Source organism: Cucumis sativus, chromosome 5 (genome assembly GCF_000004075.3).
Source record: "Cucumis sativus cultivar 9930 chromosome 5, Cucumber_9930_V3, whole genome shotgun sequence".
Taxonomy (NCBI): domain Eukaryota; kingdom Viridiplantae; phylum Streptophyta; class Magnoliopsida; order Cucurbitales; family Cucurbitaceae; genus Cucumis; species Cucumis sativus.
The window spans coordinates 26,048,390-26,071,317 of record NC_026659.2 but is presented as its reverse complement, the minus strand read 5'-3'; the positions used below and the strand labels follow the sequence as shown (position 1 = coordinate 26,071,317).

Sequence of the window (22,928 nt, the reverse complement as noted above, 5' to 3'; positions counted from 1 at the left end):
GCTAACAGGGGAAATACAATGAAAGGAGTAGGATACCCATCCATCCATCCGTGGGGCAAATTCCTTTGCCTTTAAAGGTAGCCACGTTTTTATTTTCCCTCTCAATAATTGGAGCGATATACTGTATTTTATTTTCTACGCTAAAAGAAAATGAAAAGCAAAGAAAATAATTTATTTGTCTAAAATACCTTTCAAGTGAATGACCTTTCAATATTAAACACTTTTATTTAATTATAATTAACATGGTTGGGAGCTTTAAATGAACTTTAATGGCATGAAAAGGTCAGTAGAAGGAAATTGATGGAGGTAGTTGCCTTGCCACTTGTGTAGAGATGGGCCTACTGTCCTAATGAAACAATGCCTTAATGATTTACTTCCTTTTGCTTCCTCTGTCTTTAAGCTTAGAAAAGGACAATAACACCCATGATTTTTGGGCTTATGGGGATTAACAAAATCTTCAAACAAAATTAAGGATGTTGATTACCTACTCCACCAAAGTGTCAAGATTTCAAGCCAAAAATATCATTGAATGGAGGTCAACTTCCAATATTTTGTGATATTTATGTATTTTGGAGTTTCGAAACTTTTTACTAATGGTTGGTGATTGGAACTGCCAACACACATGGTTGATGATTTTTGTTCAAAGTCCAAAGAGAGAAGCAAAATTGTGGAACTCAATGAACATTAGCTTTTGGCCATGGGTTTTCTACAAATATATATATTTTTTCACTATAGTCTTTTCTCTATTATTATTTATGTTGACCGAGATTATCTCTTTTTTCCTACCTACAAATTATTGCTGCATCTACAAGGTAAAAGAAAATATTTTAATCTTATCACCCTTGGGTGACTTTTGCTCTTGTAGCTTTTATTTCTAACCTTCTTTTTCAACAATTGGTAGGGTAGATTTTGGACTTTAAAGTTTTTTTTGGACATTAAGTTAGCTATTATAGTTTGAAGTTAAAATAGTATGTGGTTAAGGAGCATGCTATTTGATGCTACTTGAATTTGAGTTATAAATGATGAGAGATAATAGTTACAAAATAATAAGCAAAATAGATGTTGGAAGTTTTCAAGTAGTTTTATAATGACTAACTATGAGTTATAATCATTTGGAATTTCAACTATTACAACAAAATACTCAAACAACTAGTGAGCTATAATAAACTACTCAAACTCAGGACAAAGAGCCCAAACATTCCATTAAAAGCTCAAATTCGTATAAAAATTTTAAAAAAGAAAAAACATTTAGTCTCTCTAAGATATTGAAGTATTTAGTCCATAAGTTTCCAAACAAAATTAAACTATCAAAACTCAAGAGATAAGATTGAGTTTGAAAAATCAGAGACCAAAATGTTATCACACCCAAAACTCAAAGACAAAAGTGTATTTTTAACAAAATTTTAAAATCATATTTACAACCAAAAAGGGTCATTCATCTCAAAATTTGATATACAACCCAGCGCATACTACTTTAATGCAACTCTAGTGTGTCACGTAGTATTGTTTTGAACACAACACAAAATCAAACTAGAGCATAGGGAAAATAAATGGACCAAAAAAAAACTTTGGACTGGAAGTAAAATACTCCCCACCAAAATTCAAACGAATTTAATGTAAGATTTACACGAGAATAGATACAGTTGAAACTAGAAAACACAAGGTAGAAAAATTTGATGTTTAGAAATAATTTATGCAACCAGATGTAAGCCGGGTCCCTAGAAAAGGGTTAGGAGGACTACTAATAAATGCAGGCTGTAGGTTGGGGAAAAAAGATCTCACGTGTGGTTCAAGCAAAAGTTGGGCACAAGTACAACAAACAACAAGCTATATAATATAGTATAGAAGGAGATATAACACTGCCGGCCATGTCTTTCTTTTAACACTGAAAGTGTAAAATTGAAGGGTGTCAGAGCAAGAAAAAGGAAACGTAATAGTACAAAGCTAGAAATATGAACAGTATTTTCAATGGTGTTAGTTTCTCTGTCAACATCCAGCAATAATTCAATGAAGTCTATAAGAAAAAGAAATGTAAATAATAATATGAAAGCCAAGAAAGGAATCCGTGTCTGCAACCAACCCCCACCCCTTTCATAGACTCGGTTGCTTTTACTTGTTCGTTGGATGACAGCCAGACGGATGAGCTACCCCTAAAATTCTAAATCAACTTTGTCTCCCTCTCCTAACTTCTAAATCAACTGCTTAGTATATAGAAAAGTTGCCAGCTAAAGACAAAAAAGAAATTAAAATTAAAAAGGATGTGGAGTTTGAGTTTTGAGTCTTTTGTCCCTACCGGCTAAAGCTTGTGCCCAAAATATTGAAATTTTCACTTCAACACATCTAAGGGCCAATATATTATTGATGAGTTGGTGATGGCCAGCCCTAAAGAATTGATTTGAAGAATGGGCTGTTGTAGTTGTTCACAAATGGACCCCAAATTGCCAGTCGCGTGAAATTGGCTTCCAGTGGATTACATCTAGACAGTGACAACAAGATCTATAACATACAAAAGCTATCAAACAAACTTCTATTCTGAGGGTAGGATTTAGAGCCCAAATAAGCCAATGATTGAATTTAACAAGAGAAAAGAAAAGGCATAAAATAATTGTCTTTTAAGCATCAAATCTCAAAATGCAACTACTAAGTAGCAAGGACTAACTTTTCTAAGCTTACTTTTCCATTAATTCTTCACTGTGGGAATTCGTTCACCTGATTTATATGTAAAATTTCGAATAGTAAATTCACAGTTGTTTAGGTTTGCTTTATTAGTAACGTCAAGCTTTATATGTAAATCATTGCATATAAAACTTTGAAGCTACTACTAATAAAGCAATTTGGTCACCATTCTGAGATTTTTTTTTTTATGATAGGTTTTGCAATAAGTTTGAACATACCCTATGTTGACGGAGGCCTAGCTTCCCTGCAAGTCTTTTTTTGTAGTGTCTCTTCCCCAAGTAGGGGTCAAAAGAACTTTTTTTTATGGGGTTTTATCCAACAGGGTATTCTGTGTTTTATTTGAGCTGAGAACCTTATCTGTTTTTAGCTCTCTTATCACATCTATCCTTCAAAAAAATGTTTGGACAGCTTACCGAATAACATCTTTAGATGACAAAATTTTCCAACGAATACATTTAGGAAAAAAAGTATTAACGGTTTCCTAAAAAGATTTAAAAGTGGATTTAAATGCTTTTAAAATTTTAAAATATATTTTTTAATGCAGCCAACCATTGAGACATTTGAATTTGGCTTTAATTCATTAGAAGCTTTTAAAAGTTTTTTTAGTTCAACAATTCAAAGGTAGGGATTGGAATCATTGGATCATAAGATGTATAATGTTTTGATTAGTTGAACTATGTCATTGCATTCCAACATTAAACTAAGCACCCCAAAGTTAAAATGATGTAAATTGCACATTTGCACATGTACCACTCACCAAGAATGATGAACTTACATGCTGTCATCAAAGTTCAATTTAGCAGTGAAGTATAGTCTCATAGCAGTGTGCTCTATACTTCCGAGCTCGAAACATGCACCAATCTTGGAGTTTGTTTACAAGGTCAGGATTAAAATCGAATAGAAGTCTTTTTCTATCTAAATCATAGTTCTATGTTAGTTTATCAAATAAGGATTCTAAACCCAAAATCAATATATTAAGGGTCTCTCAACATATCGTCCTCTATCATTGTCAGCAGAATCTTTATTCATGACAAGGGTAAAAAAATTTGTGATTTTAGAAAATAAAAATGTACGTGTTTGGTGTACAGTATTGCTGAGGGGGAAAAATTAAGAACCGATACATAGTCCATCCATTTGCAACATGACAAGTGGAAGGGAGAAAAGCCATGAACGTGAAGACACAGTTAATTTTTTTTTTTCTTTTTTGACATGTAGATCACTGTCAAGGGGATTATAAGGTCAATTAATTTCCCATGGTCACTGGCCCATTTGCAACAGTAGCTGTAGCCTAGCGATAATTTTCTGGACTGAACGGCCAAAAGAAAAAGGGCTTTCAGTTTAACCAGATCTATAATTAACAGGCTATTGAAGCACAAGTTGGGAATTCCTTGCTAAGAAAATGGATCCACATAAAAAAATTTAAAAAAACACTTCACCAAATAAATAAACAACCATTTTTGGCCTGTTCCATCAACCATGATTACATTGATAAACATAGTTTAAGATTTTCAAATGCTCGATTTTATCTACACACCCAAAAGTACCATTTAATATGCATAGGCCTTATCCATTCTACTCAATAATCCACCAACAACATGCCAGACGAGTAAAAAAAAAACTTTAAACCACATCTCTTGTAATATATAACTATGTAAGTAAATCTAAAAGATTTCATCCATCTAAAATGAATTAGAGTAGTAACAACTTGCCTGTTCCCTCTTTTTGCTCAAAGTGTGTTGCATTCCACCATTTGCTTTGCAAGCAATGCCTCTTTTTCAAGTGGTTCAAACCATTCTACGTGAGATCGAGTTAGTGATTCTCAACTAAGACAACAAACAAACTCCGTTTAATTTCCAACAAGCAGTGACTCCTGAGTTCAAGCACAAATAACAAAACTATTACTTATAAATAAGGATCCGGTGAAAAAAACAAGCATAAGCATGACTTACTATTCTTATTATTCATTGGTTTTGAGATGAAACTTCATGTTATCTAATATTTGTTCCCTCTATATGCTATGATTGTAACTTCCACAAAATTTAAGTGACATTTGATTTGGATAAGTTTGCTATGTTTTGAGGAGGTGGAATCAACCCCCCACTTCTTGGTTGAGAAGTCAGACCTATCAATCATTCCTAAGGGAAAATCATCTGGATAAGTTCGTGATGTTTCGCATTAAGTTTGTGATGTTTCTGCTGAAAGAAGACTAACTAGAGTTTTGATCCGTGCACATTGACTAGACACATTTGATTTAAGCTATGTATTTTCAAATTCCTCCACGATACCCATCAAAATATAGATAATCATTCTACACTTCGCTTACCTGATTCTGAAACACGCGGTGTGAGTATGCTTAATTCTAATTAAATTAGCAACAGCCTTTGCACAAATCGCAATGTGTATGGAATAAGGATATGCATCATGATTTCCAATAAATGGGACTACGAAACATAACTTTCCAAACCAGAAATCTGGGCAGAACTTTCCCATGGAATAAATTGGGAGTTGAAAGTGAAACAAACTGTAGGAATGGAAATGGAGCGACTAGTGAATACAAACCTCGTGTAAGAATATATGAATCTCTAGACTATTCTGAACTGAACTCAACCGAACTCTTTGCTGATCGTTCCCTCCAACTATGTCCTTTAGCTTCTTTTCGAAAAGAGTAGCGCGCTTTGGAGGATAGCGCGGGCAGTTTTGTATTTCGAACCTTTTTGCAATTTGCATCATTCATGTGAGACGACGTAAATTAGGGCGACTCCATTCGATTGTTATTAAAAATATCTAGAAATACAACCAGATTTGTGGAAATAATACAACTTAATTATTTATGTATAAATGCTATTTTATTTAGTAATTTATGCATATAGTTTGATGGGATTTGATTAATCAAACGAGCTGAACAGATGGATGAAGACAATTGGCAAATCGGTCTAATAGCCATGACAACTAGTATGTATTGTTTATTATGTGTAGCATTTCATTGCACAGTCGTTTTTTCCTAATGTCACCAACTTTAGCTGCACGTTCTTCGCCACCGTGTTATTAGTACAAAAAGAAAAAAAATCATTGTATAGCACATTAAAAATTTGTTGAAATCAAAGGGTTGGTAGATAATGAAAATTAATATTTGATATTTTCAAATATAGAAAAATGTACTAAAATATTTCTAAAATATAACCAATTTTTATACTATATCAACCATATATGCTAATAAAATTTAAAATTTTATTATATTTTATAAAAAAAAATAGCAATTTTGTCATCTACAATAATTTTCTATAATATTTTTTTTGTAACGGTTAATTTATATCTAAGTTATCCACTAAATTAGTGTACAACTTGGGAAAATATTTACAAAACGTAATAAAATTTCAAATTTTGTCAATGATTGACGTCGATTAAATTTTAAACTTTGTTGTATTTTTTAAACATTTTAAATCATTAAACTATATTTGAAAATGTCTTTCATATGAAATCAATAGATGAATTTTGACCTATATCCATACATAAATTTAACAAATATCTCAGGCTTATTGTTACGTCCCCTCTCGTACCACATGATGCTTAGTCCAAAAGATTAAGTGGAGACAATAGACATCGTCCACCTATAACGAGATATAGTTTTATTCAATAATTTAACATTTGAATAAGCCTACATTCATACCACTTGATACTTACGTTTTTCAAAATAATTTCAATATTTGGAAAATTTTCAAAATATAAAAATCTGACAAACTATTCGCACTCCACGTAACAAAACCACAAAGACAATATTTATTAAATTTGATTTTTCTATGAGGTGTAGATATGTTGTCAAATGTTATATTTTTTAAAAAAATTATGTTAAAAAATAAAGGGTGTAAATTGATTAATTTATGAAAGCTTCGTAGTTCAATTGAAGCTAGTATAAATCTTACGTGAAACTGTTCAAACAAACTTGAAAGAAAGTTGTGAATTTATGCAATTAGTGAAAGTTTGTGATTTAATTTTACAACATCGAAAACTAAGAGTGTAAGTTGATATCGTTTTAATATATGTATTTGTAGGAAACAACATAAACTATTATACTAACACCCTATCAAACTATTGTCATCTACATGAGAAATTATCTTTATAACAATAATTATAGAAAGAGATCAAACTTCCGTCCATGTTAATTGTAATGTTATGTCAATTATCTAAGTATTTTAAAATGCATACATAAATTGATATTATAAATTTAATTACATTTTTCTAACCTTAATTAACTCATGAATGAATCACAATGACACATTAAAAAATACAAATTCACATAGCAGAACAGTGTAGAGTAATCTAACTCGTTATAAATAAAGTTTTGGATTTAACGTGATTAATACTAGTTAGTAGTTAGGGTGTGCAGTCTAAAATTATTCTTTGCTCTAAGTGACATGAGACTTCAATTGTGATAATTTAAGTTATTCTCCCTAAAACTATTTTTCTTCAAATGTGTACATTTTTTTTTTCTTTGTATGACTTATTGAATATTTGATGTTATGTTTTTAACAACTTATTTTATTGGACAAGCTTCTACATATTCATATAATATCTCTCTCTTGAATAAATATTCCTACCAATATCTAAATGTATGAATTTATAGATTTCACGTGTTTTTATATAACAATATTTGTTTTTGTACAAATGTTTTAAAACATATCTATGAATATTTTGACAAATGTATTTGTTTTGTGGGTTCATATAAAAAAATGTCTTAACTTTACACAAATTTGCGAACCGAGTTACAATTAGTGTGAACTTACATAACATACTTGTTTTTGTTAATTTGAATTTACCATTTAAATTTTCACAACTTTATTATTTTATACATTAGTTTTTTTGAATGAAACACTATATATTATTTTATTTTTTTCTTATAAAACATATACAGATTTAAATTTAAATTTGACCGTATATAATATGAAACAAAATGCATAATTGATAATATCTACTTAAATTATAAATTAAAATAAGCAATAAAATGTATGTTTGTATGAACAACATGTTAGGTTGGTATTTTCAACACGAAAATCCAAGAAACTATGCTTTAATGGTTCAAAAGGACATTCAAGACTCTAGACATGTTCGAGATATTGAAAAATGTCCAAATAGTGATATATACGTTACTAAGAAGCGAAGTTGATAAGTGAGATGTGTAGGCTATACAGAACAAACTATCCCTTACTTCAGAAAAATTTAACACGAATACAAAGGAAGTTAAGAACGATAACAAACTTATAGAATGTTATTAGATATACGAAAGAAAAGAAAATAATTCGGTTTTCAAAGAAGTTAATTAAGTACACGTGTCATTATGGAGGGGTTACCACGTGAAGGCAAGTAACGTCCTTAATCATGAATTAAAGAGTTAATTAGAGCGCCAACTGCTCCCGTTTATGTACATGACAGAGAAACTTCTTCGCGGGATTGAGCATCACGCTCGCCGTCGCGAAGACTGTTAAACGGGACGTGATATGTTTCGTTTATAGAAAAACGAAAACCGTTGAAAAGCCGCCAACTTCCGTATGCACCACCACGCGCTTTCCGAGTTCGGTACATCACACGATGGGTGACGTGGCGGTCGTGACTGGGCAAAGGAGAAAAATATGAAAACGCAGGGTCAAATTTCAATATTGCAAAAATAATACCCGTAAACAAAGAGAAGAGGCCTAAAGAAGAAAGTTCCATTTCTAAAAGAAAGGGGCGCTGTTTCTCCGTGTTTCACCGTTGATTGAACCCACCGGAGAATTGATTGCTTATTCTTCTTCTTGCTGTTTTAGATTACCTTCGTAAAAACCGACTCGGTGACGCCGGATCGGGAGACTTTGGTGCAATTTGAGGGAGGAAATGAGTGGATGGGATAGGGTTAGACCATCGAGTTCGAGATTTGGGCGTGGTAATTATTCTGCAATGAACGAGAGGACCGCCTCTACTACAACGGTTCGACTCGGTCGAGTCCAGCCACAGGCACCTGGACATCGCACCATCTTCTGCAATGATCGCGACGCTAATCTTCTTGTCAAATTCAAGGTTTGATGATTTCCAAGTATTGCATTGATTTGTTTGTTTGTTTATTTTTATTTTTTTGGGTGGTGTTTCTTGGTCATGATATAGATGTAATGCGGGCTTTTATTTGTTTCGTTATAACTCCCGGACATTGGTTATGGTTCGTAAAACGTTTCTTGAGGAAGGAGTATCGAGGAGCTGTTGCTTGATTTGTATTTGGACATATGTGTTTGTTGGCTTATCTTTAGCAAAAATTGTTTTGTTTTTATCTTCGTTTTATGCATTTGTATGGCTGTTAATTTGACGTTGTATGCAGGGGAATTCAGTTTCTACGACTAAGTACAACTTCTTCACTTTCTTTCCGAAAGGGCTGTTTGAACAGGTAACTAATTTTAAGCGTCCCAAGTCTATGTATTGTTTGTTCATTTTGTTACTTCGGTGGGCCTTTTCTTTTGATTAGGAGGGTGGGAGTAATTGAACTTTGAGAACGTTTATGCAAGAGACGTTATGGCTGTTTCATTGATGATTTATATAATGACCAAGTAATTTACTGTTCAAAACTGGAGGGGCAGTTTCTATCCTACTATTGGTCCAAGAACAAGGAACATTGGAAACGACAAGTTTATTTTTTTGATGTTATTAGGAACTTCCAGTTTTTTAAGTGAATGGCTAGAACATGTTCTTTACTTGATTTATCGTGTAATTATCTTTAGGAATTATTAGAGTATTTTTGGAAGACGATAGCCAATGGTATTTTTGTCTGATCAAATGATGTGGGTACTACCCCAGCTTCATCTTACTAAATCTATTCTAAACGTTGTATCTTCCGTTATTGTAATTTTCACTTTTATTTTGTATAAAAGAATTTATTTACTAAAAAGAAAAGATAGACTACTAGTAGGTCTATCTTGGTCTATCATGGTCCATCGTAAATAGACTATGCTATTTTCTAAATATTTTGGTTCATTTTGCTATGTTTGAAAATAGTCCAAAAAAATGAAAAAGTAAACTGCAATACACTCAAGAAAAGGAAGTGAAGATAAGTATCCTCTAAATTGAGGCCAAAGGAACTACCAAAAAAAAAGAAGCTCTCCGATTGCCATTATTGAAAAATATTATTTTATTTATTTATTTATTTTCATTTTTATTGGTGCTGCTTTGTGTAACTTCTTTTAACCCTGCTACCATCATAACTTTTTTGAAACATCACTGATTAGAGTTCTGTACCTTTTTTAACTGACAGTTCAGGCGTGTGGCTAACCTATACTTTCTTACCATCTCAATCTTATCCACCACACCCATCAGGTTAGTTAATAGATGGAAGCGTAGTCACACTGGGTAGCATTCCCCAATTGCACCTTTCATCGTTTCTTAACAATTGTTGGATATGTAGAAGATGTCACGTTGTTTTGGCTTATTCTTACTGTATTGTTCTTAATATCTTTCTGGAGTTAACATGTAATAAGTTCATTGTAGTTAAATTTTTAATTGCTAAGTGGTATACCATGGGAATTCATGAGATCCTGATCAGGCGATTTAGTATATTAGAGAGCATGTGGTTAAATTCATTAGAAAACTACAGATATTTCAAATGGAATTCAGATTTTTTTATTGTACAATTTAACATATTAGCTGATCGTCAATTTGGTTGAGAGAAAAGAGCGGTTCTGTTAGCTGATTGTTTTAAGGTAGACAATGGTTTTTCCTTTGAACAATAAAAAATTTCTTAAACATAATGCTTGCAGCCATCCTCTAAAGACGAAAGCAAGGATCTTCTAGTTAAACACCTATAGATCCATTTTATGGGAAATGTGGCCTGAGAGGAACAGGCTAACTTTCCTATTGGTGAAAAGCAATTGTAACTTTCTTTGGGAGCTCTCTGTTCTTGTTTCTTCCTCTTGAAGATGTCTCTGTGGTCTTCGTTTTTTTAAAAGAAAAGAAAGGAAAAAGAAAGGAATTCTTTGAAATTTTAATTCTAATTTTTAAAATAATAATTATTGTTATTATATATACTTTTTTTCTTTCTATTTCTTTAACTCCATTGGTTTCTATGGTCGTCTAGCCTTGTTCATTGTTATTTTTTCCCGATGGAGTTTGTTACATGTACAAGCAAAACAAGGATAAAAGAAGAAGAAATGAATTAGCTGATCTTGCTTATATTCTGTACTCTTCTCAAGCTTCTTTTCTTTTCTTATTTATATATTATGTATAGCTTGTTATAATTATGAAAAATTAATTGAGTGTTGCTTTAAAATTCTATATTATTCTATCGCTTTTAATCAATTGATTTATTTTGTTTGAGTTTTATGGTTTTAGAGCATGGTACAGGCTGTTAAATATTGTTTTAGCGATTACCTTTTTAATTATTTTTCACTATGCAGTCCCGTGCATCCCATTACAAATGTGGTCCCTTTAAGTTTGGTTCTACTCGTCTCACTCATTAAAGAAGCATTTGAGGACTGGGTGAGTGCCCTCACTATATGTTTGCCTTTCAATTGTTTCAACCCCAACGTTGAATTTTTTTAAGCAAAGAATCTCTATGTAAAAAAAAAAATATAAGGTCCTTTGAATGCATAGCTGCTTTGTTTATGTTATGACATTTTAATCATGCCATGCAGAAACGATTCCAGAATGATATGGCAATTAATAATAATCTTGTAGATGTGCTGCAAGATCAAAAGTGGGAGAGTGTTCCGTGGAAAAGGTTGCAGGTTGGAGACATTGTTAGGGTAAGTGCTGTTTTATTTTATGGCTAACATGACCTTTCAAATGTTATTTTCTCTATTATGATTTTGAATATCTGAAAAAGAATCCTATTATTTGAAGAACAAGGTTGGCCTCTGATAGGAGTTTGTTTCCCCTCCTTATGATTGACAATGATGCATTGATTTATATTTATGTGCTTTCTTTGTTTTTAATCATTACTGAATCTAAAAATTAAGTTTTGTATTATGATACATTTAATATTATATCGATACAGTAACACTCCCCTTCATTTGTGTTCTTGAAAATTAAGTGGTTAATTAGGAGGTAATGGACATTACATAATTCAATCACATGACCATTCTATGTGAAAGTACCGCTAAACCCAATGGTTTTTTAGGTTAGAAACAATTTTATCGATTGATTGAAATAATCCAGAGTGTTAGAAAAGTTGTCTCCAATTTGCCACAAGGAAATCTATACTAAAATTGTTAAAGGGATGTGCATTTTACACCCAAATATAGCATGGAAGATTGATAGATCTAAGATTTCCTTGGAGGGTCTATCTTTGCCTTGGAAAAACCGTGCATTTTTCTCACCCATAATTTCCACAAAACGGCACTGAACCCAACAATCTAAGGGTTATGATTAATCTTATTATCAATAATTAAATAATATATCATGAATAGGTTTTAAAACAAAGTGTTTTCTCAAATTAGAATATTTCAAGTGGTGATCTCTTCTTTAATCTCTGTTACCTTCCACATTTGCTTCTTGGTGTTCTCCATCCAATCTATTTGCAAAATTTTCTATCTTATGCTTCTTCTTCTGCTTCCTTTTCTTTCCCCCCCCTTTTTGTTTTATGTGATATTGTGAATTGAGCTTTTGCTTTTTCATTATATCAATGAAAAGTGTTGTATCCTTTCAAAAAAAGAAAAAAGAACATCCACGTTCACTTGTTCCCTTTCATTTATGTAGAGGGGCTTCTTTTGACTTTGTGGCTGGTTTGTTTTTGGTGGCATATGGATTTTATCACTTTGTTGGTTGTTTCTTTATTAGAAAACACTTGCTCCCCTTCGAATGTTGTATTGCTCCTTCGGTTTGATGGGATGGGTAGGGCTATGCTGAGAGTTGGGTTGTCATTGAATGAAGCAGATATAAGGTTAAGGTGGATCACGGGTATAGTCAGGACTTATGCTAGGTTGAGTGAATGAGGGGCAATAGCATTTTTGCACCCTACAGATTTTGATGAAACCTTATTTAAAAAAAAACTTTGATGAACGATTGAATAGAAAGATCACTACAAAAGGATTTCTTAGAATCATTCGTTAGGCTTTATTCTATTAGAATGGAATCTCATTTTTGTATAGTTAGTTTAGGTCTATTTGGCTTCTTTTGTTGGGATATCATTTTATATATCCTTTTGCATTCTTTTATCTATTTATTTTTCAATCTCAATAAAACTCGATTTTCACCCTTCATGAAGGGAAAACCAATCTAGGAAAAGATCCTTAAGAAAAAAATTATTGAAATTCACTACAAAAGGAGGTTCTACATAGGAAAAACCTAGAGTCCAGTGGTTGAGAAAGGTAGATAATATATTTGAGCTCTCTATATATTAGGTCTTTCTATTGTGTGACCTTTAACTTCCCTTGGCGTGGATGCAGGTTCGACAAGATGGATTTTTTCCTGCTGATCTTCTTTTCCTTGCTAGTACAAATCCAGATGGTGTCTGCTACATTGAGGTTCTCTTTTCCATCTCAATTGCAATTTAGTTCTGAATAAGTGATGGTCTTAGAACGGTGATGAATTCAGCCCTCCAGGAAGTTCAATTATTTGATTTTTTTTTTGGCTCATAGACCGCTAACCTTGATGGCGAGACAAATTTGAAGATTAGGAAAGCTCTGGAAAAGACCTGGGATTACCTGACTCCAGAGAAGGCATCTGAATTTAAAGGTTCATATTCTCTATTTATTTTTATCATCTTGTGGGTTTTGCAGCTATTTATGTCATGGAATGATTAAGCATTTCTTGATTACTTTATGACTCAGAAGTTGATTAAATGTGAACATTATGACATAATAAATGCAATGCATGGTAACACCTGTTTGTAGACGTTGGCATCAAGGATGTGGTAGCTGAAGGCTGAACATCTGTATTTTAACTTAATAAATGTTTTATGATGTGAATAGCAATTTGTAAGGACTTATGATGACAAAATATACATCATTATGGAAGTGAAAAATATCTCCTCGTATGTTCAATGCTATCTCAAGGTATGAAATGATCTCTTGAAAACATTGACTATGCAAATTTTAGTTCAAATTGCTTGGTCATTTTGAGTCTTTGCTTTGTTATACTCCCTTAGAATGAATGTCATTGATCATGAAAATAATCTATGGTTCCATCCATGTATGATTTCGTTTCTTTAGTTTTCTCTGTGTGTGTGTGTGTTCATTTTTTTATTATTATACATGAAAAGTATTGGTTATTCTTTACCCCTTCAAAATGCAGGTGAAGTACAATGTGAGCAACCAAACAATTCACTCTACACTTTCACAGGCAATGTTATTATTCAGAAGCAAACATTACCTCTCAGCCCAAACCAACTTTTACTGCGAGTATGATCTTTTCTTTTTACCTTTCAATGCTGCAACTTGGTTTCTTGCTATTTGTTGTACTTTTATGGCTCTAAAAGAGTTCCTATATTTGCTTTAAAAGGAAACATTACCTCTCAATAATACCCTAACTTTTATGCTTTCTCATTATGATGGTTTACAGGGATGCAGTCTCAGGAATACGGAGTATATTGTTGGGGCTGTTATTTTTACTGGCCATGAAACGAAGGTCTGTTAACTGTTATCCTGCTTCAATTAGTGGACATACTAGATTGTATAACAATACTATTATGGTTTAGGTGCCCAAGGTTATTATATAGAAATCATGGATTATTTTGCGAGTTTCAGATTATTTTGCGAGTTTCAAAATTTAAGGATTCAGCTAAAACTGGAACCAATCATTTTTATCTCATGGGATGTCTAGAAGGGCATAAACAATGGAGTTCTTGAGGAAACGTACGAGGATTTGGAATGTGCATGTAAATGAAAAGGCGTTTTGAGCTCTTTATCAGAGAGGGCTTTTGCAACTCCTAACGGAGCAGGGATTCCCCATTTAGGTGGGGAATGAGTGAGGGTGTTAGGGAGAAAAAAAAATTCTTGTTAGTAAATAATAATGTAATGTTTTTTCTGAAGCAATATGGAAATTGCAACATTTTAAGTTTTAACGATGATGCAAGTTTTTGTGAACTCTTTTTGGATTGAATAAATATGCAGGTTATGATGAATGCTATGAATGTTCCCTCCAAAAGAAGTACTCTGGAAAAGAAACTTGACAAGCTTATACTTACGCTGTTTGCTACTCTATTTGTGATGTGTTTGATTGGAGCCATTGGCAGGTATGATATACTTGATTAGTTTTTTTGATAATTTTTCTACTCGTGGTTTTTCAATTTTTGTTGTTGAATTTTTAGTGGCGTGTTTGTAAACGAAGAGTACTACTACTTAGCTCTTGATAAGGGAGGCGAAAACCAATTCAACCCTCGCAACCGATTCCTGGTAATTTTTTGTAATTGGTTAATCTTTTTCTCTCTTCTTATTTATCACCACCACCATCATTTTTTCATGCTGTTGATCTGGATAGTGATTTCCACAGGTTATCATTCTGACCATGTTTACCTTGATTACTCTATACTCAACAATCATTCCTATTTCTCTTTATGTTTCCATTGAGGTGGGTAATGTGATCCATCATTTAATTGGTTCTGCATTAGTTTAGTAATGCACACATTCACTATTTGGGGGTTCATTTTTACTCTTAATGCAATTTTCAGATGATCAAATTTATTCAATCGACACAATATATCAATAAGGATCTAAATATGTTCCATGCTGATAGCAATACCCCTGCATTGGCCAGAACTTCCAATCTGAACGAAGAACTTGGACAGGTACATATTTACTTGATAAAATATTTTTGAAGCAATATGGAAATTGTAACATTTTCTCAAAGGTTGTATTTCGGTGGTTTTAAATTGTGGCTTTTGATCAGGTAGAGTACATCTTTTCAGATAAAACTGGTACTCTTACCAGGAATCTAATGGAGTTCTTTAAGTGTTCAATTGGTGGAGAGGTTTATGGCACTGGTATCACTGAAATAGAGAGGGGGATTGCTGAGCAGAATGGCTTGAAAGTGGAAGAGGTTTGTGTTCTGTACCCTATATTCAGTGATGAATGAGGTTATCGGCCCTTATAGAGTTTTGTTTTGCAGGCACACAAATCAGCCAATGCTGTTCAAGAAAAGGGATTTAACTTTGATGATCCTAGGCTTATGAGGGGAGCATGGAGAAATGAGCCCAACTCTGACCTTTGTAAGGTGTGTTAACTATTTTTAACCAAATTAAATTAGTGTACACGGTCAGTTAGGAGTGTGTTATAGACTCTGAACCTTCAACTTAACATTTTGGACACCATCTAGCGTCTGAAGCTTTAATTAGGTGTGAGTTCTTGATTTTGTGGTTTTTTCATTATATCCTCCTCCTCCCCCCCCATGTTGTATTTGTGTTCTTTGAACTATTATGCTTGCCATCCCTTTTAAGTACAAGAAGGGAATCTTTCGGAAGAATTTTTTTTAGTTCATCTTTTTATTTATTGTTATTATTTTTTGGTTGGTTGCCTCGAAAGAAATCATCGAATCTTTGGTTCCAAGGAAAATGTCTGCTTGGTCTTTTTTGAAGATGTTCTTTACCTCACTCGTTCATGATGTAAATTGAATTTTCCTTTTCTTTCTTATAGTTTTACTTAACTTTTGACCAATTGGATGGAGAAGTTTTTTGCAACTCTTTGGATTGGGGTCTTTTGTTCCCCTGCACAGTTAATTATCATTAAAATGATCTTATTTTGGAAAAAAAAAGTGAATTTCTATGATTAACGGTTGAACTTGTGATTGTTCATGGCTCAGCTTAATGGCTGCCTCAGTGTAATATCTTGTTATGCTTCTACCGTTGCTGTGATCCTCAAGTTCCCCATAGAATTTTTGTTTTATCATAATGATTAATATACCTAAACAAAGTGGGAAAGATCTTATAGGATAAACTTTTGACAATTTTCTTTGTGTTGATGGAGTGGTTTTTGTATTTGAATCATTGATACATACAATAACTAATAGTTATGTTGCCTTTTTTAGGAATTTTTCAGATGCCTTGCTATTTGTCATACTGTACTTCCTGAGGGTGATGAATCCCCAGAAAAGATCACATATCAGGCCGCATCACCTGATGAGGCTGCCTTGGTGGCTGCTGCTAAAAACTTTGGCTTCTTCTTTTACAGGTTTGCACATCCCATATAAATATGTTCCATGAGTTCAAGGTTTACACGACAGATTCCAGTGAACTGTGTTTCCTCTTCACTTGGGCATTATGTTAGTCTTATAGTGTGGTGGTAGAAACCCATGCATTTGATACTTTTGTCTACTCCCAGTCCAACGAGGCTTTTCCATCATGTGGCTTTGGCAAAGGGTTGAAATATTTCCTTTTCTATTACTCATTGGAAGAGTATTTTTCTTGTAAAAAAATTCCATGTTGATTATGGCCATAAAAATGTACCCTTGGCATTTGGCATAGTATGTAATGCTCAACTTCAATTATGGAATGTTTATTGTTCATTCTGATTTTGGGACTAATTATAGAAGAATGTTTCGGATTGTATTTCTAGTAATATCTGTCCCACTTTCTACTATCTCAGGCGTACCCCTACTACAATATATGTTCGTGAATCTCATGTTGAGAAGATGGGTAAAATCCAAGATGTTTCTTATGAAATTCTCAATGTACTTGAGTTCAATAGGTTGGTATAGTGTATTCCTTCAATATACTTCAACTCGATATGATTTTACTAGTAACCATATAAATTTGTCCATTGTATTTGCTCTTGTTAACAGTGTAAGAAAGCGTCAGTCTGTGGTGTGTCGTTATTCTGATGGCAGGCTTATCTTGTATTGCAAGGTAATCTTTTAATGTTTTGCGAATTAGCTTTCTGTTTGTCAGATATATTGACATGTGGTTAATTGCTCTGACCAGGGTGCTGATACCGTTGTATATGAGAGATTGGCTGGTGGAAATGATGATCTGAAGAATATAACTAGGGAGCACTTGGAGAAGTTTGGATCTTCCGGTCTGAGAACCCTGTGCCTTGCTTACAGAGATTTGCATCCTGATGTGTATGAAAGCTGGAACGAGAAATTCATTCAAGCTAAATCTTCACTAAGAGATCGTGAAAAGAAATTGGATGAGGTGGGTTAAGCAATTGTGATATTTTCTTTCCCCGTAGAAAAGTACACCGTTTTTTTCTACCCCTGCCCTCCTGGTGAAGGGTGATTGCGATAATGGTCATTGAAGCCATTCGTCATCTCAGGACATGTAGTCCGGTTTGGTATATGCTCGAAAGAGGAAAGTAAAAGGAACAACCTAACCGTGGGTAGAAACCCTGCTTAAAAGAGCTACAGAAAAATTAAGAGAAGAAAGGAAACCTTCCCATGGTTAATAATAATAAAAAGCCTACAGTTACAAAAGATTGTCATTCTCCACTCTTTTGTAATTTTAGCTTATTGCTTCATGACAAACGGGAGGAGTTTCTTGTAGTTATTCAAAAGTAGGATTTTTTTACATCTCTTTCATCAATCAATGAAATGCTTTCTGTTTCCATTATATGGGAAAAAAGAAAGAAAGAATATGTCATCTCCATTCTTGAATGTGTATTGAATCAGAATCATGTAATATTTTTCAGTCAACATGTGAGCATTACTCTGTTTTGTTTTATGGAACGGAAGTTTCTTGGCTCATGTGTATGATTTCTACCATCATGGTGTTTGACATCCTTTAAAATTTTCATGAATGGACTGAGAAAGAGAATGGTATTTTAAACTGTACTTCCATTGATTTAAAGAGTCGATGGAATTAATTTGGAACCTCATATCTTTAGACCACTGAATAAACATTATATGGTATTCTCATGTACGAATGAAAAATATGCAGGTTGCAGAACTTATAGAGAAAGACCTTATTTTGATTGGCTGTACTGCTATAGAAGATAAGCTTCAAGAAGGAGTACCAAACTGTATACAGACACTTTCTAGAGCTGGTATCAAGATTTGGGTGCTAACAGGAGACAAGATGGAAACTGCTATTAATATAGCTTATGGTAGGTTGACATTTTGGCAGTAGCTAAACTAAAGTAAAGCAATAGCCAAATTAAATAATTTGATAATTATCTATTTATTTTTCTAACTATTTGATTTATCTGGAGTTCTTATCTTTTTCAGCTTGCAATTTGATAAACAATGAGATGAAACAATTTATTATCAGTTCAGAAACGGATGAAATCAGAGAAGTTGAGAACAGGGTAAGGTTCCAGCATATTAGCCTAGTGATGATCTTATATGTTGCTTAATATGGTTTTCAGCTATATTACTACTCTACTAATATTTAGCATTTTTATCAGGGTGACCAAGTAGAACTTGCACGTTTTATTAGAGAAGAAGTAAAAAAGGAACTGAAGAGATGCCTTGAGGAAGCACAGCTGTGTTTACATTCTATCCCTCCACCAAAATTGGCTCTCGTTATAGATGGAAAATGTTTGATGTATGCACTAGATCCAAGTCTGCGAGTTACTTTACTAAAATTGAGCTTGAATTGTAGTTCGGTTGTTTGCTGCCGAGTTTCTCCTTTGCAGAAAGCGCAGGTTAGCCTCCCTTAGAAAGCAACTAATTATCCACGGCATGTGCTACTGTTATTTTTTAATATTATCATGCTACTTGCCTACAGAGGTCTATTGCTTTTATTTAGAGACATTTTTTTTATTAGAATATATGAATGTATGTTTCAGAGAGTCACCTTCTGTGTGCCATACTGGTGGACTGATGTGGTTGATCTAGTAATTGAAAACCTTGCTTTTATATTAAATGATATGATAGCTTTTGAGTAACTTAATCATTGTGAGTTGGCTCAATAGTCAGTCACTGTGTAATCATCTCTTGCAGGTGACAAGTTTGGTGAAGAAAGGTGCACAGAAAATAACACTTAGTATTGGTGATGGTGCAAATGATGTTAGCATGATTCAAGCAGCTCATGTGGGCATTGGAATAAGTGGGCAGGAGGGAATGCAAGCAGTGATGGCTAGTGATTTTGCTATTGCCCAGTTTCGCTTTCTCACAGATTTACTTCTTGTGCATGGACGATGGTCATATCTTCGAATATGCAAGGTTCCAACTTATTTTTTGCGTCTTATTATCTCACTCTGAATTCTTGCACATTGTCTCATTAATTAGTTGGTTATGACATTTAGGGCATGTTTGAGAGTGTTTTCGCAATGGTTAAAATTACGTTTGTTATTTTTTAAGCCACTTTCAAATACATCCTTATTTCACAAGACTTTTCCATAATGAACACACTTGTGCTTTGGCAGGTTGTCACATACTTCTTTTACAAGAATCTTACGTTCACTTTAACTCAGTTTTGGTTTACCTTCCAAACTGGGTTTTCTGGTCAAAGATTCTACGACGATTGGTTCCAGTCACTTTATAATGTCATATTCACCGCACTACCTGTAATAATTGTTGGACTATTTGACAAGGTATTGCATTCTTTCTTACTACGCTGCTCAATGCACGTAACGGTCTGCTATTGAAGAGATGGCTATAGTTCTTGTAGATTTTCTTTTGTTTTTTTCAGATGAAATCTATCCTTTCTCTCTCCTACCAATTAATATTCACAATATATATATTTTGCTAGGATGTCAGTGCTGCCCTTTCCAAAAAGTACCCTGAGCTCTACAGAGAGGGAATAAGAAATGTGTTTTTCAAGTGGAGAGTTGTGACAACTTGGGCTTTCTTTTCCGTTTACCAATCTTTAGTCTTTTACTATTTTGTAACCGCTTCTAGTTCCAGTAGTCAATCGTCATCAGGCAAGGTGTTTGGTCTGTGGGATATCAGCACGATGACTTTCACATGCATTGTAGTGACTGTGAATTTGCGGCTGCTTATGATCTGTAATTCAATTACTCGGTGGCACTACATTACGGTTGGGGGAAGCATTTTAGCATGGTTCTTATTTATTTTCTTATATTCCGGTATTATGACACCACATGATAGGCAGGTCAGTTTTGTTGCCTTTTTTACCCCTCAGAAAGTTCAATTTTAATCTATTAATTTTCTTTTAACACTCACTTTATTATTGTCCCTTTTGCTGCAGGAAAATGTATATTTCGTCATATATGTCTTAATGAGTACATTATATTTTTACGTAGCTGTTATCCTCGTTCCCGTTGTTGCACTTCTTTGTGATTTCGCTTACCAAGGGTATGCATTCTTTGAACTATACATCACATAGGAAATACATCGGATTCTAGATGGATGATTGGCCAACCTTGGTCTGTTTTATCTTATTTCATCTACAATTTTTGTTCTATTGCTAATATATTTTCCACTTTGATTTTTTTTATATGTTGATACAGCCTTCAGAGATGGTTTTTCCCCTACGATTATCAGATAGTACAAGAAATACATAGACATGAACCCGAAGGTAGAGGAACTGCAGGATTGCTTGAAATTCAAAACCATCTTACACCGGAAGAGGCAAGAAGCTACGCCATGTCTCAACTCCCCCGAGAATTATCAAAGCACACTGGCTTTGCTTTCGACTCACCTGGCTACGAGTCATTTTTTGCGGCACAGCTTGGTATTTATGCCCCACAGAAGGCATGGGATGTTGCTAGGAGAGCCAGTGTGAAGTCAAGACCAAAGATTAGGGAAAAGAAGTAAGGTAGAGATTTAAGGATTATTGTACAAAATTTTTCATATCAAAAGATGAACCTCAGAAAAATCATTAGTGTTAGCTTTTTGCTGTGCCATATTTTAGCATTTGATTTTGCAGCATCATCATACCATTTGGTTCCTCTCTCTCCCATTAGTTGTCTTTTTTTGCCTTCTGAGAGACTAGTGGTTATTAGGAATGTAATGGGTATTGGGTATATATATTGATATGTCGATGTAATTTTAATACCAATTGAAGTAATTTTTTGACTGGTGGTTGGGTTCTAGCTAACCATTAACCTTTCTCAGCCTCTAGTTAGCTAAATTTTCAACTCAAGTGCTTTTGCTTTTACTTCCTCCATCGTCTGGAAAATTTATCAGCTTATGGCTTCTTGGATTCTCTATTTCAAGATGGTTGCTTAATACACAAAATTCAAAATATAGCATCTTTGATGTGATATTGTGGTCAAATATTTTCTGAGCCAAAAACTCTGACCAAAATTTGAAAATAAATATTCAATTCGAAGAATTTGTAAGGTTGGTTGCGGCCTAATTAGATTCAAATTCCTCAAAGATTTTGACTTCTCGAAATAGCCACAATCCAATTTTCACTTCTTGCCAATTAGAAAATGCTTTTACAGTTTTTTTTTTTTTTTTTTAAAGCTAGAAAAACACAACTTATATTGTCTTTTAGTTTTAAAAATCTATTGCTTGGTTGTTTGAGTGGAAAAACTATTCAAAATGTGAAAGAATTTGAGACTATAACCTTTTGAATAGTCAATAATTTGTGTAGATGTCAATTAAGAACTTAATTATGTGGTGCATCATATATATGCTGTCTATTTTTGAGACAACATAAACCAAGAATCATTTTATCTATCACATCTTTATTTACTTAAATGGAAGAGTTTTAAATTCCATGACCAACTAAAACTATTTAATTTCAGTATAAATTTCTTTTCTTTTCTTTTTTATTTAGGGTTTTATACAAGACGACACATGGACAACTTAAAATTAAAATGGCATTTGGGCATTAGAATCATTGCTTTGAGGATTTGTATAAACATTAAATGAAATATTGTTCCAGCAGTGATCATAATCATATCAAAATTAGTGGGAACATATTACAAAGTTGTCTTGTACGAATCCATGAGAATGAGATTTGTAACAGTCTTTCCAAAGTTTATATATATATATTTCAATATTAAAATCTTTCATTAGCCGTAATTAATAATAGTTATAGATATGTATATTTTTTGTAGGTTTAACCTTCTTTAAGCTCCACCATGAAGCAGAAAGAATCCCCGTTGCTTCCACTTCCCTTAGTCCTTTTAAACAACGATGTTACTTTTAATCTTCAATTTTTAATATCTGAACTAATTTACCAATTAACCTTTATGTCATTTCCACTACAAAATCATTAGAAACAAGAAAATTCATAATTATTTTAGATTAAAAAAAATCAAACTTGGTTGTTTTTAACTCTTATCTTTTAAGTACCCTGTTCAACTTCAAGTGATTTGATAAATAAATATAACAAATTTAGCGACTAAGTTGATTGATTTTAGATGTTTATTAAACGGCAATTGATATGTATATACCTTCTCTTAAGTTCAAAAGTTCACATTATCATAGTTTAAACTTTTCAAATACATAATCAAGTC

The 22,928-nt window shown here is 33.3% G+C and overlaps 1 protein-coding gene and 1 long non-coding RNA gene across 3 annotated transcripts; one reads left to right on the top strand and one right to left on the bottom strand.

The window, feature by feature from the left end:
• Positions 1–1,551: 1,551 nt before the first annotated feature.
• On the bottom strand, positions 1,552–5,459 carry LOC116403774. Its single transcript, XR_004216602.1, has 2 exons — positions 5,236–5,459; positions 1,552–4,546 (listed from the first exon to the last, which is right to left on the bottom strand). It is a non-coding gene; the product is annotated as an uncharacterized LOC116403774 (long non-coding RNA).
• Positions 5,460–8,333: 2,874 nt separating this feature from the next.
• Positions 8,334–21,601, top strand: LOC101207069 (phospholipid-transporting ATPase 3). Of its 2 annotated transcripts, XM_004135163.3 has the most exons (27): positions 8,334–8,724; positions 9,017–9,082; positions 9,944–10,005; positions 11,082–11,163; positions 11,319–11,429; positions 13,071–13,148; positions 13,263–13,359; positions 13,918–14,024; positions 14,185–14,250; positions 14,736–14,857; positions 14,933–15,017; positions 15,115–15,192; positions 15,293–15,409; positions 15,511–15,660; positions 15,730–15,834; positions 16,645–16,787; positions 17,202–17,303; positions 17,398–17,461; positions 17,537–17,749; positions 18,491–18,656; positions 18,778–18,857; positions 18,957–19,196; positions 19,495–19,716; positions 19,920–20,087; positions 20,246–20,608; positions 20,705–20,811; positions 20,967–21,601. In XM_004135163.3, exons 1-27 carry the CDS (start codon positions 8,542–8,544, stop codon positions 21,271–21,273), a joined length of 3,684 nt encoding a protein of 1,227 aa, XP_004135211.1. In that variant the 5' UTR covers positions 8,334–8,541; the 3' UTR covers positions 21,274–21,601. The 2 variants fall into 2 exon arrangements, with proteins under 2 accessions (XP_004135211.1, XP_031741649.1); XM_031885789.1 differs by lacking the exon at positions 9,944–10,005 and having other exon boundaries at positions 8,545–8,724.
• The last annotated feature ends 1,327 nt before the right edge of the window (positions 21,602–22,928 follow it).

Bases quoted from the DNA above. Each gene is read 5' to 3' on its own strand.
- LOC101207069 (XM_004135163.3), top strand. From the start codon at position 8,542: ATGAGTGGATGGGATAGGGTTAGACCATCGAGTTCGAGATTTGGGCGT. The intron at 15,661-15,729 runs GTTTGTGTTCTG...TTTGTTTTGCAG, and splicing joins ATGGCTTGAAAGTGGAAGAG to GCACACAAATCAGCCAATGC. The intron at 20,812-20,966 runs GTATGCATTCTT...ATGTTGATACAG, and splicing joins TGTGATTTCGCTTACCAAGG to CCTTCAGAGATGGTTTTTCC.